The sequence below is a fragment of the Elephantulus edwardii genome, unplaced genomic scaffold, assembly GCF_000299155.1.
Source record: "Elephantulus edwardii isolate Elephantulus edwardi_28Jun2011 unplaced genomic scaffold, EleEdw1.0 scaffold00001, whole genome shotgun sequence".
Classification (NCBI taxonomy): Eukaryota; Metazoa; Chordata; class Mammalia; order Macroscelidea; family Macroscelididae; genus Elephantulus; species Elephantulus edwardii.
The window spans coordinates 32,909,589-32,923,143 of record NW_006399751.1 but is presented as its reverse complement, the minus strand read 5'-3'; the positions used below and the strand labels follow the sequence as shown (position 1 = coordinate 32,923,143).

Here is a 13,555-nt window from a genome sequence, read left to right as displayed (position 1 = left end):
AGGAGGAGGAAGAAGAAGGAAGGAAGGAAAGAAGGGAGGAAGAGGAGAAAGAGAAGGAGGAGGAGGAAGGGAGGGAGGGAGGAAGGAAGGAAAAAAGGAAGGAAGGAAGGAAGGAAGGAAGGAAAGATCAGAGGTCCTTAGTGGGTCTATTTGGACCATACATTCCTGTACGAGTAAAACTAGGACCTAGACAAGAGGAACAGTAGCAGCAGCAGCAGCACAGAATCAGAGACTAATGTGAATCAGAGCCAGTGGCCTTTTTCCAAGCTGCCATAATTGGCAAGAGTAAGAGAGCTTTGTATTTATTCCTGGCCTAAAGTTCACAAGGGCACAAGGTAAAGGGTCTTGCAAGCACATTTGAGAAGCAGTTCTGGTGGAAAAAGTGCATCATATTTCCAACCTGAATAGTAACTTGTTAATTTGTCTAATAAAGGGAAATTAGAAGTTACTGTCATCAAGTGACAAGTAGCTGCACTGAAAACCCAAAGGCACATATTTCAAACCCACTAGCTGTTTTCCAGAAGGATGGGCAATTTCCTCCTGTGTGATTAATGGCCTCTGAAAACCCATCAGAGGTCAGCCCTGGTTTGGTTCTGACTTGATTGTATACAACAACAAGAGAACATTGTAATGCTGGCCTAGTGTCACAAGGGACATGGTAAAAGGACTAACACACACATTTGAGAAGCTGTTATGGTGGAAAAAGAGCCTGTTTCTGACCTGAATTTTAACCTGTTAATTCCTCTAATAAGCTGCATAACTGTGAGTATGATCTAAGAGTTCTGTGTGGCCACTGCAAAGGATTAGCAGATCCAGTTACAGAGCAGCAAGAACCCTGGGAAGGATGGTTGGTGTTAGAATTGATAGAAGTAGAAACAGGAGTGTGAGGACTTGTCTGACCTCATGAGAATCAGGTTTGTGTTGTGGATGTTATGAATGGGAACTGCTCCCCTCTGTGGAGTAAGTGGAGATCATAAACACCTTTATTTCAGCCACATGTTATTACAGTGATTCAAACTCATCTGGAATGATCATGAAAGAAAAGGCCTGCTACTTGCTCCCCTAAAGATTACATCCAAGAAAGCCTATGGTACAGGTCTACTCTGTAGCACACAGGGTTGCAAGTTGTCAAAATCAACTTGACACATCTAACAATAACAACATCCAAGGATGCATTTTATTTGCAGCTCATTTGTGAGTCTGATTACTTTCATAAGTGGTTCATTGTTGGGTACCATCAAGTTGGAAGAGACCCATAGCTGCCCCTCCAGAAGGTTTTTAGAGGCAGTTAATGGCATAGAGGAGATTGCTCAACCTTCCCCAGTGGAGCAGCTGGTGGCCTCGAACTGTGTTCCTTTGGATTGCAGCATAGCTTGTGACTAAGTTGTCAATGTGTATGAACTGTATATCCCCTGGTAAAATGAAATTTTTAGAGGGAAGATATATATTTTTATATTCTAATATATCTTATGCATTTATTCAGAAATTTGAAAATAATAGATGTCATAATAAGTGTTCAGTGACCATTTTAATAATATTTTAAAATAATTAAAAATAAATTTCTGACAAAATTCAGGTCCATTTTTAATTTAGTATATCCTGACTTCCTCTGGCTTCTACAGTGGCTTTATGCCACACAAACTTGGTTTTCATCAGAAAACAAATGATTTCCAATATTTTCCCTCAGATATCGCTTATTTGTCAATCATATATATTAGGTAATACAAAAACAGCAGAATGAAAGCAGGAGAATTGTAGACATTCATGTTAGAAAATAAAAGAGGTATACTAATTAAATTAAAAGGCACAGGAAATTACAGATGTAAATGTTGGGTAACTAAGGAAAAATGCAAAACAAGTCATTCAAGGTATAAGAGCCAAAAAGTCATTCAAGGTATAAGAGCCAAAAATGTTTCCCTCAGTGTGACCTTAGCATTGCTGATTATAGAAAGGATGGACACTGGTAACACCAGCTTTGACTTTCTGCTAATAACAAGCTGTCTTTCTTTGTTTTTTTCATTGTTTTAAGAAAGGCAGGGTGAGGTGGAGTTGAAAACATCACTGTAGGAGAGCGAGGCAGATGGAAGGAAGGAATAAGAAGATTAAAAGGCAGAGAAAAGGAGTGAACAAGGGGAAGGGACTTAAAGAAAGAAGTGAGGGGAAAGTAGGAAAAGGAAAAGTGCAGGAAGGCAGTATGACAATTCTTCTGAAGAAACAGAGCATCTTTTCTTTACTTCCTCTAGAAGTTCAGTCACAATGCTTTCTCTGTAAGCCACGTAACCTGGAGAATCAAGTTCAACTCCAGACACAGAAACTGACCAATTGTTTATAGTTCACTATTGTTTATTAACAACATCTGTGGATCTTAAAACATCAAGTGGCTATGTTTTCTACTAACTTGAGAAGCAGTTTTTCAATTTACTTCTCCCTTAAGAAAATCCATAGCTTAACTGGCTCAAAGAGAAGCAATAGTAAAAAGACTTTCCAATAGTCTATTTTAACTGCAGAATATTTACTTCTTGGTAAATAAAAAGAAATTGAAAGCAGTACTTTCTCCATAAATAGGAATAAAAAGCTAATTTTTGAAGAAGAGAGAGTTCACCAAGCTAACACTATGATGTACATATTTATACATTTCCCTCCCCTAACACAATATTATATATCACTTTTTATGATTTTCATGTAAAACATCAATTGCAGGATAATATCTATGATACAATTAAATTATTTGCTGTGTTCTACACAAGGTAAAAGTAAAACAAAAGTTAATGATCTTATTCACAGAACAGTTAGAAGCCTGTTACACACCATTTATGCACAAATATATCTTAAATTACAAGTTGCATACTAAATATGCATATAGAATATGGCTTACACATGTAAAGAATCCAAGTTGTGAGTTACATAATCCCACTACTTAGACCTAAAAGCATCTGATTGTATCAATTGCTAGAATATTGCTTAGCATTATGGAGCCCAAGAAAGAAGCAGATGCAACAGAGACTCAGTACGATGAATAGACTCTCTCTCATTCCATCCTTTCGTTCATAGACAGCCTTATCATGTTTTCCATTCAACTTCTGCCTTTCACAAAGACAGATGTACTTGAGCTCACAATCACAGAAGTGCTTGTACCGTGAAAAGCTACAACATCCAATTGTGCTTGCCCTTTCTTCTCCATTATAAACAAACAAAAAAGGTAGTTTTTCAGTTTCAAGCAAAGGAAAAGGCCTTGCACATGCTCAGGTCAACATGAGAAGGGAGCAGGCTCTCTAAGGAGGTGCACGATGTTTCTGTGTAGTAAAAGCAAAGTCATATAAGGTTATCTGTACAGAAAAGTGTGGCCTTCCATTTTCATAGGTAATTCCTCATATACCACACATCAAAACACACCCTTTCACACTTGGCCTATTATATATTTTCTAGGTCCTTGCAGGACCAACACTCCAGCAGGCAAATTCCATTCTCAGTTCTAGTTTTCTTCTCCAACAACTGCCAAAAGTTCTATTTCTCTTCTTATTTAAGTAATGCATGAGTTGTAAGGTGACTATGCCCACATAGGGGATGCATTGCAGCCATGTGATGGTTACAAGTTGGTCCAACAGTTCCAAGGAGTTTTCACTGATGGTTCCTGGCTCTAGAGCTATTATGAGGTTGTCAGTACATTACAGCACTCATGCAATGAAGTTGTTTGTAGCCATAGGATTTCAAATACAGTTTCTGATTACTGTACTGATTACTTCCAATTTTGTTTCCATGAGTTTAAAATGATAAGGAATTCTAAATAGCCTGATCCACACAGCTGAAAAAAAATCTGTTTTCTTTTCAAGTGGAGACCTTGAAGCATTGATACACTTTGTGTAAAACAGTGAAAAAAAATTCAAAATCCTTCATCTTCACAGGTGATCAGATTAGTAGTAATGTTATTTTTAAATTGTCCAAATTTTTGTTTAAAAAATTTTCTCTGGCTTGATTGAAGAATTGTGCAGGAAAGAAATGGAAAGGTATTGGCTAAAAATTCCAATAGCAACTGGGTGCATTTATTTGGCCTGAGTTGCCAGTTTAGAATTTATGTTCTTGTAAATTCCTTCTGTAGGACTCCATAAAATGACCTGATACAAGCATTGGTTGAAACAGGAGACTCTAGCTTGTCTGAAAATTGAGGATTTAAGATGTTTCAGAGCTGTTCTCATTATCCTGAAATAAAATAAAATCCAAATGAAATTAATTATCACAATTTCGTCACATGGGTATGAATTATTAAGTGGCAATTTTGCAGTGAACCATAAAAAGAAAGGATCTTTCAGCATTTAATAATGGTTTCATATCTACTGGAATTCTTCCTGTTTCTCTGTCTCTCTCTGTCTCTCTCTGTCTCTCTCTGTCTCTCTCACACACACACACACACACACACACTCTTTCAGTCAGAACTCATTAAGTCAACTAGCAATAGAGACCAGGTGGGTAGTATGAATGAACTATGTGGGTGTGTGCTTGTATAAAACAACTAAAGAGCTTAAATTGCTTTAAGATTTATAGGAAAATCTAGTGGAAATAGTCTGTAGCAAGTTGTGTCTTGAGCAAGGGTTTAGCATTGGCAGTGGTTCAAAGGCCCCAGGCACTCTGAGGAAGAAAGCTGGACAGTCTGCCCCTGTTGTGAGTGTAGCCTGAAAAACCCAATGGAAAGTCACTATAACTTGAAACCAATTATGTGATAATGGATGAGTGAGTGAAAGTTATATAAAAGATACTGTAACTCAGTCTGGCTGCCAAACAGAATCTATTATCTAAACTTGACCCACATACTACTACTTTTGACTTCTCGAACAGTGAGTATTAAAGAACTGGTATCGGTAATGATAGGGGCCACTTCAATCCTGGTGAACAGCAGGTCTGACAATAGTTTGCTATTGACAGTCCAGAAGTCTCTTACATGTCTTTTATGGAAGACAATATGAAAAAAATTTACATTATGGTGTAAATAATAACACAACACAGGATTGTATATCCAATTCTAGATCAGTTTATATTAATTAGCAAAAGAAGAAAAGAGCAAAACAACGTTTTATGGATTGAAACATAAATGTTGCTGAAACTAGGTAACAGCTTCACAAATAGATTTCAGAGGTCCTACTGCTATTTATTGCCCCAACAAATAAAATGCTTTTCAGAAAAGCATTTGAATTTGTATAGTCCTAACATAACTCAAGGGAACTCTGGTGGCTCAGTGGTAAAGTGCTGCTCTGCCAATCTGAACACATGCAGTTTGAGTCAGGGTTAGGATCATTAAGAGTCAGTCATTTGACTGCACATCTGACGTGTGTTATCTCATTTAGCCCTCTTAACAAGAGATACTGATTGTGATTCCTATTTTATGTATAACACTCAGAGAGAAATCAAGCTGCAAAATAACAATTGAGCAACTGGAACCCATCTCTGTAATTGACCATTTGAATGTATGACCTTATCTTAGCTCCAGCAGCTCCCTCTCCCTTCCCTCCATCCAAACTATCATTTTATAAAACATGGTTATTTAAAAAAAAACACCAAAAAAACATGGTTATTTTAGAAGAGTACTTGAATTTGTTGGTATTGAATAGAGATTCCAAAGTGAATGCTAAACACTATCAGATGCCATGCATTGGATTCTGAAGGATGATAATTCCACGTGTTGCAGAGAACTATATTCAATGGGGTTTTCACATCTACAGATTTTCAGAAGGATATCACCAGACCTTTTTTGAAGGTGTCTCTCAAAAAGATAACTCAGCTGGTTGGTCATCAGGTTGGAACAGTCATCGGTGACCTTCCAGTGGGTTTTGAGAGACTGTAAGTCTCATGGGAACTGATTGTCCCTCTTTCACCATAGACTGGACTGACTGGTGGATTTGAAAGGTGCACCTCTGAGTTCGCAGGGCAGCCATTCAATAGGCCACTGCAACTCCTCTGGCGCCTCTAGATAGATTCAAATTGATGGCTGTACAGTTAGTAGCTGAGCACGTGTGTGTTCATGACATCCATGGACTCCAAAACATATGTTGTTGTTCGGTGCCTTCAAGTGGATTTCAACTCCGAAGGGTCCGTGTCTGCAAAATAGAGATTTCTCATGGGAATTTCTAGCCCTGCCGGTGTAGTAACTAAGGTAGGAGATTGCTAACCAAAATATAAGCAGTCCAAGTCCTCGAGACACTGTTAGTGAGAAAGACGAGCAAGTCTCCTCCCATGAAAATTTACAGCCTCCGGAACCCCATGGATTGTAACTGCTCTGAGATGCAACGGACTTGACAGCAATGAATTTGTATTTTGAGTTTAATCTTTATAGAAGCAGATCCTTTGTGGAGGCTCTTGGATGGGTTCAAATCCTTAACCTTTACACAGCAACTGAGTGTTTTACTGTTGAGCCACCAGGCTTCCTAAAGTATTTGAGGACAGGGTGCTACGGGGTGAGAAATACCTCATAAGGATTTCTAGGCTGCAACCTTTTCAAGACATCTCCAGGTCATTTTCCCAGTTATCTGAGACCACCGAGATTTCAGTTAGTGCCAAATGCTTACGTGTTGTGCCACTAGGGCACAGATCAATATGTGTTAGGGAGTTAGAGATTTGTGGAGATGTACAGTGGTGAACAAGTGATAGCTGGCAACTGTGACTCATTTCCAGAGTCTGGGGGTTGGAAGAGTGCAGTCAGCCTTGGAATCAGAGCAGCATCCACTCCACTGGGATGCTGCCTCCAGTCATGCTTTGAACTCCACACATTTGATGGTCCATTATTTCTAGATACTTTTATTGGCTAACTTATTTTTCTGTACCTCTTCTATAGGTGCAAGATGGTGGTTGGTGATTCTCAACTCTGGTGGGTAGGAATATCAACAAATAAGCTTATTAAAAATACCCAATTCTAATATTACTCCTAGAACAGAAAATTAGATAAAGGTGGTCTTAGAAACTCAGCCTTTCCGGACTCCTATCATAACAATAATATCTAATCTTATATCCCTTTTAAACAGCTCTCTCCTTCATCTGTTTCAATGCAGTATACATTATTTATACCATCTTTTTCAGTCTCCCCCAACCCCTCTGTCTGTCCTCTTTTATAACAGTGGCATTATGCCTTATATATTTTTCTGTGACAGATATTTCACTCAGCATAACGTCTTCCAAGGTTACCTATTTTTGTGTAATATTTCACGAGTTCCTTGTTTTTCAATGACACGTAGTATTCCATTGTGTGACTATACCAGAGCTTCTTTATCCATTTGTTTGTTCATGGGTGCTTGGGTTGTTTCCAACTCTTTGCTATTGTGAACAAAGCCTAAATAACTATAGGTGTGCACATATTTTTTTGGGTGGCAGTTATGATTTCTTTAGAGTATATTCCCAGTAGTGGAATTGCTGGGTCAAATCGTATTTCTATTTGCAACTTTTTGAGAAAGCACCATACAGCCTTCCACAGTGGTTGCACCATTTTATACTCCAACCAACAGGGACTGAATGACAATGAAGGAATTTTTTCTTTTAATTTTCAAAAAGAAAAGCAATTTGGGAGGGAGAAAAGTGCAACAACGAATGAATGGAAATCCAAAGTGTCAGTAAACTTTCATTAAAATAAATTTAAAATTTAAAAAAATGAAAAAGAAGTGGTTTGAGGATGTGTAATGATCTACAGGTCTAAATAGTTAACATTTGAATATAACAGAAATTACAGATAGATGAGATGGTGAAATAAATATTACATATTGTCATCATCTGATTCATCTTCTTCCTTCAAGGATTCTTGCACATGTTTCATTGCTTTCTTCCTTTTTACCAACTCAGCTGAGCTTTAGTTGAAAAGCTTTCCCCTTAACTTCATCATGCACTATGTACATGATTTCTGCAACTTCTTTAACAACATCAAGGGCCGGTCATTTCTTTCATCTAAAGCTTTTCAATTGTCTTTGCGGCTTGCCTGGCTTTACCACTAGCACAGCCCAGGTAAGCACGTGGAGCACGTGGTGGGTCAGTGATGTCGAGGTGGTACCATCATCCACACTGTAAGAACCTAACGGGAAACCACAGCCAGAAAGTCTTACCAGCAAGCACTGCAATGTGTCTGTGCTTGTACAGACATGGCCACTTCATCTGAGAGACGTTCTAATGGAATGTGGCAGCCAAAGTTTGATCTAGAGTTAAAAGCTTCTTCTCTTACCATGTCTTACCATGGAAACTTCTTCATAAAGTTTAGAAAGGACAGGACTATTTTTTTTCTACCCCAAAGACAACATCATCTTTACACCTGATCCCAATAGTTCTACTGCTACTTTCCACAGCTTTCATAGCATATTCAACTTGGAAAAACTCTTTCATCAGGTGAAAATGTAGAGGCTGATGGGTCATGCTTAGTTCCGAAAAAGCTCATTGGGATCAAAGCTCAGCTATTGGAAAGCTGCTAGATTAATGTTCTTTCTCACTCAGGAGAGAGAACTTTCTGTCTGACCCTTTGATAGGACACGATGGTTGCCTGTTTGTATTTCTTTCTTTTTTCACTAATAAACCTTATTAATTGCTAAAAAAAATAGTGAACGAATCACTGATGCAGATGCAAATTTCCACAGATTTTGGTAAACATTATTTATGTTCTTTTATCATATACTCTGGTTTTGCTGTTACCACTCAGTTGAATAGTCATATTTTTCTGCACAAAATAACAAATATAATGGAGACAAAACTCTCACAGAAAATAGCTTATTATATTTAAGCTCAGTAACTATACATTTTATTGAAAATAAAATTAAGAACATTTGAAAAAGCAAATATATTTTCATCTGTTAATGTTTCATTTTGAAAAATAAAAAACATCTTAAAACTAATTCAGAAAAGCATGTAAGTTAACTCTAATGACATTCTACAAACCATTCATTTTAGAAATGAGATTTCTTGTGTAAAAAATAAAATTACCTCTAGTGCTTAAAATGGCAGGAGCCTTTAAAATGTTTCAAACCTATGATTGTGTATCAGTATGTTTTTCTTCAGCATTTACTAAGTTTTCTGAGTTCTTATGAAGATCAGCTTCACCTAAAGAAAAGAAGTAAACAAACAAAATTAGGAATTTGGAAAACCTAAGAAGGTCAGAAGACTGGCATGATTTATAAAACATGTGGAAGATTGGATTACACGATGTTGTGGGCTATTTCTCCAACTGCTGCCAGACATTTACTTTTCAGTTTGTGGATTTATACAGCCTAACAAGGTATCTTATGGTGCTTATTGTCACACACTGGAGTTGCCATTTAATCTGAGAATTCAGAAATGAAACAGATCAAGAAGTTTAAACATTTGTTAAACCACACACACAAATTGTGTATGCATTTCTTGAATATGTTTTCATTGAACCAAATACTTTTAAACAAACCTTTTAATAATCAGTGTCTTTTACCATACTGTGAATTTAAAACAAAAGAGTTTAAGAGAGTAGTAATGTTTACAATAGATATAATTTATAACAACAACCTCATGGAATTTATTGTCTTAGAGTCACTCAACTTCTCTACAAATCTTGAAGAAAAACATTAGCAGAGAATATATTCCAACATATTTGGAAACATTGTAAGCAAGTGATGAAAGGTAAAAAGAAATGTTTCAAAAACATATGAGAGTCTGATAACATGAAAAAGGAGATAAACAAAAGAAGTACAATTTGCTTTAGAGTCACTTAAAATATTTTCATCTATCAAGAAATAGCCATGTATGAGATAATGCTCTTACATCTGAAGTCTGTGTTGACTATTTTCTAACAATGAAACTTTACATCAATTAATTATGTAATGATTCCTTCAACAAGTATTAAAAACCACGTTTTCAGGTGCAACATATTTTATTAAGGCTATAAAATTTGTTGTTGTTTTTTGTTGTTATGTGCTGTCAAGTCATCTGTGACTCATTGAGAACCTGTATACAATAGCCTTAAACCCTGCTCTATCGTGTGCCAATCTTACTGCCTCTGATAACACCTACTCCTATTACCCTAGTCACTGAACTAATCCATCTCATCGAGGGTCTTCCTCTCCTGTACTGTCCCTCCACCCTCTCAAGCATGATGTCCCTCTCCAAGGACTGATCCTGCATTGCAACATGTCCAAAACATGTTAGATGAAGCTTCAGAACCTTTGCCTCTAAGGAGCAGCCTGGCTTCACCTTCTCCAGGATGAACTTGTTTGTTCTCTTAGCAGTCCATGCTATATTCAATACTCTTCTCCAACACCACAGCTCAAATTGATGTTCTCCTCCTATCATCACTAGTCATTGTCCAGCTTTCTGTTGCATAGAAAGTGATTGCAAAGACCATGGCTTGTATCAGGTACCTCTTAGTCTCCAGACTGACATCATTGCTCTTCAGTACTTTGGAGAAGTCTCTGACAGCAGACTTGCCCAGTACAATTAATCTGTTAATTCCCTGGCTGCTGATACCAAGAGTGTTGATTGTAGAGCCAAGCAAACTGAAGCTGTTAACAACCTCAGTCTCTTCACCATCTATCATGATGCTGCCAATCAGCCCAGTGGTGAGAATCTTTGTTTTCTTGACATTGAGTTTCAATCCATACTGAAGGCTGCAGTCCTTGGCCCTCTGCAGCAAGTGTTTCAGGTCCTCCTCAGTGTAAGCAAGCAGGGTTGTGTTATCTGCATAACGGAGATTGTTGGTGAGTCTACCTCCAATCTTGATGTCACATTTTTCCTCATAGAGTCTGTTCCACATATAGATTGAAAAGATATGGAGATAGGACTCATCCCTGGCATACACCCTTCCCAATTTTGAACCATGCAGTTTCCTTGCTCTATTCTGAGGACTTCCTCCTGGTCCAAGTATAAGTTTCGTATAAGTGTTCTGGGATTCTCATTATTCTCAGAGTTAGCCACAGTTGGTTGTGATCTACACAGTCAAATGCTTTTGCATAGTCAATGAAACACATATAGACATTCCTCTGGTATTCTCTGTTTTCAGCCAAGATCCATCTGACATTAGCTATAATATTCCTAGCACCACAGCCTCTTCTAAAGCCAACACTTCAAGCAGTTCTCAGTTGATGTTCTGTGCCAGTCATTTGTTTTATAATCTTCAGCAGAATCTTGCTTACATGTGATATCAATGAAAGTGTTCAATAATTCTGCACTGTCCGATCACCTTTCTTTGGAATGAAATTAGTTAGCTTGTAGACTTTACATGGTGTTATCACTAAGGGAATATATTTGGTCTCTCATGGACACTCTAAAATGTAGAAAATTATTCCTTTTATCAGGATCAGGTTTCTGGTGGTCTTATGATTGTTCTGATCATTCTTAAATAATGGAAATGAACTGTGATTACCGTTAGTTGCCAACTCAAAGCATCTTGTCACACAGGACAATACATGACAATCTTTAAAGAAAGGACCTTTTTCTGCTTTAAGCTTGCTACAGAGCCCAGAGTGTGACCAGATGGAGAGAGAAAAAAGAAAACAAAATAAAAATAAAAAACCACCCAGGTTTCTTCATTCTTCTTTGTCATCCTGAGCTGGAGCAAGGAGAAAAGAGAGGAAAGAAGAGTTAGGGAAGATTGTATGTGACTACACTACAGGAAAATCACTTCGCACTCACCAGTCCTGAATGGTGGAGAGAGAGACAGAGACAGATACACACACACACACACACACACACACACACACACACACACACACTCACACAAACACATTCATGAACCTTTTAACCAGCTTGGCAAGGCCACATAAACGCTGGTTCCTTTACAGCTCCTACAGTTTCTAGGAATTAGTTGGCATTTTTCCAGTTTCTGTCTGCTGAAGTTCCATCACCTTTCCAAATATGGAAGATCCACATTTGATTTATTCACATAAAACACTGATGAAGCATTGTTCCCAAAAACTCTTTGAAGTAAGGCTAAAACCTAAACAGTCTCCCTTACTTCAGCTCCTATATCATCATCTAGTTCCTTATTTCTCTGAAATAGGAGCTGAAATCCTTTCCCAATATCTATCCATGTATACATTTGGTGAGAAATGAATATGAAAGAATTTTTGTACTTTCCCCAATAGGACCACTATCATTAAAGAAATCTTCCTCCATATATCTTTTTTTTTATGGCTGTAAATAACCTGACCATTTTCATACGTTTGAACTAGATGAGAACTTTTGAATCCCTGTCTCATGACTGGTTTTCTATTCTGACACATAACATCTTGTAGTTTAGGCTTAAACTTTTTTCACATCCTTTTGCAATAAGACTAGAGTAGAACAGCATAACAAAAGAGCCTAGAGCATAGAGTATAGAGCAGAGTACAATAGAACATAACAGAGTGAAAAACAGACTAGACTAGACTGGATTAAAGGAATGACAGTTTAATATTTTACTGGTTCTTGGAATTCTAAAGCAAGATTTTTATAATGAGTAATAAAGATTTACATCCACCTGCCTCAATTATCACTTTAGAGGGGAAAGAACCAAATAACAGATAATTGGAAGAGGAATTAAAATAATCAAAGTATAATAAAAATAAAACCTGAAATGACATGCAAATGATGTTGTTGCTATTGTTGTTATGTACCTTCGAGTTGCCTGTGACTCGTAGCAACCCTATGTACAATAGGTCTGAACCCTTCCCTGTCCTGAGCCAGTCTCACTGACTCTGACACACCTACCTCACTGCCCTACTTATTGTATCAACCCATCTCATCCTGGGTCTTCCCCTCCTGAGCTGTCCCTCCACCCTTCTGAGTATGATGTCCTTCTCTAAGGATAGGTCCCTCCTGGCCACATGTCTAAAGTATGTGAGACGGAGCTTCCAAATCCTAGCCTCCAAGGAGAAACTCCTACAATAATTCTATACATACAGAACAAAGATTTAGACCTATGATCAACTCAGGATGAGGCCCTGCAGCACTGAACATAATGGGTCATCCTTGAAAACTGTAGAGTTTCTACTGATGGCAGGGGCACATGCTCAACACCATAACCACCTGCAGCAACAGGCTTAAGCACAGCAGCGGCTCTGTGAGTGGTCTGGGATTGGGCAAGATTTCATTCTGTTGCACACAGGGTTGCTGTGAGTCTCCACCTCACAACTAGAATGAGAACAGAAAACAGGCCTTGTACATTTGCTTTATTGAGGTGATCTGCAAGATTACACATACAGAAAGCTATGCTTCTGAAATGTGAACACAGTATCATCTGTATAAAGCATGGCCATAGAAGCTTGCTTGATGCTTCAACAACAAAAACAAAAAAAGGTAATGTAGATGGGAGACTCGGGTTTTTCTGTGCTCAAAGGGCTTTTGTAAGCTAGCTCAAAAGTTAAATCTTGGGGGAAAAACTACTTCTAAAACAATGGAAACACTTTGGCTTTGATTTCTAAAAAGTCTAAATTTTGAAGATTGAGAGAATGCTTACAGGAGGAAAGACCTATTAAGACAGAAATCTTTTAAATATATGTAATCTAGTGGCAAGAAGCTGCGCTGCAATCCAAATGTAGGTAATCTAGGATCTTCACTTGCAGGTGGAGCTCATTGTATTTTTATTACAATAATAATA

General features: G+C 37.8%; 1 protein-coding gene and 1 pseudogene across 1 annotated transcript in view; both read right to left on the bottom strand.

The window, feature by feature from the left end:
- Window positions 1-7,729: 7,729 nt before the first annotated feature.
- On the bottom strand, window positions 7,730-8,191 carry LOC102853763 (annotated as a pseudogene).
- Window positions 8,192-8,980: 789 nt separating this feature from the next.
- PDE1A (phosphodiesterase 1A, calmodulin-dependent) overlaps window positions 8,981-13,555 on the bottom strand; it is a 479,366-nt gene continuing 474,791 nt past the window's right edge. Inside the window, exon 15 of the mRNA XM_006878948.1 lies at window positions 8,981-9,054. Within this exon, the coding sequence (XP_006879010.1) occupies window positions 8,981-9,054 (74 nt within the window). The remainder of the gene's footprint in view (window positions 9,055-13,555) is intronic.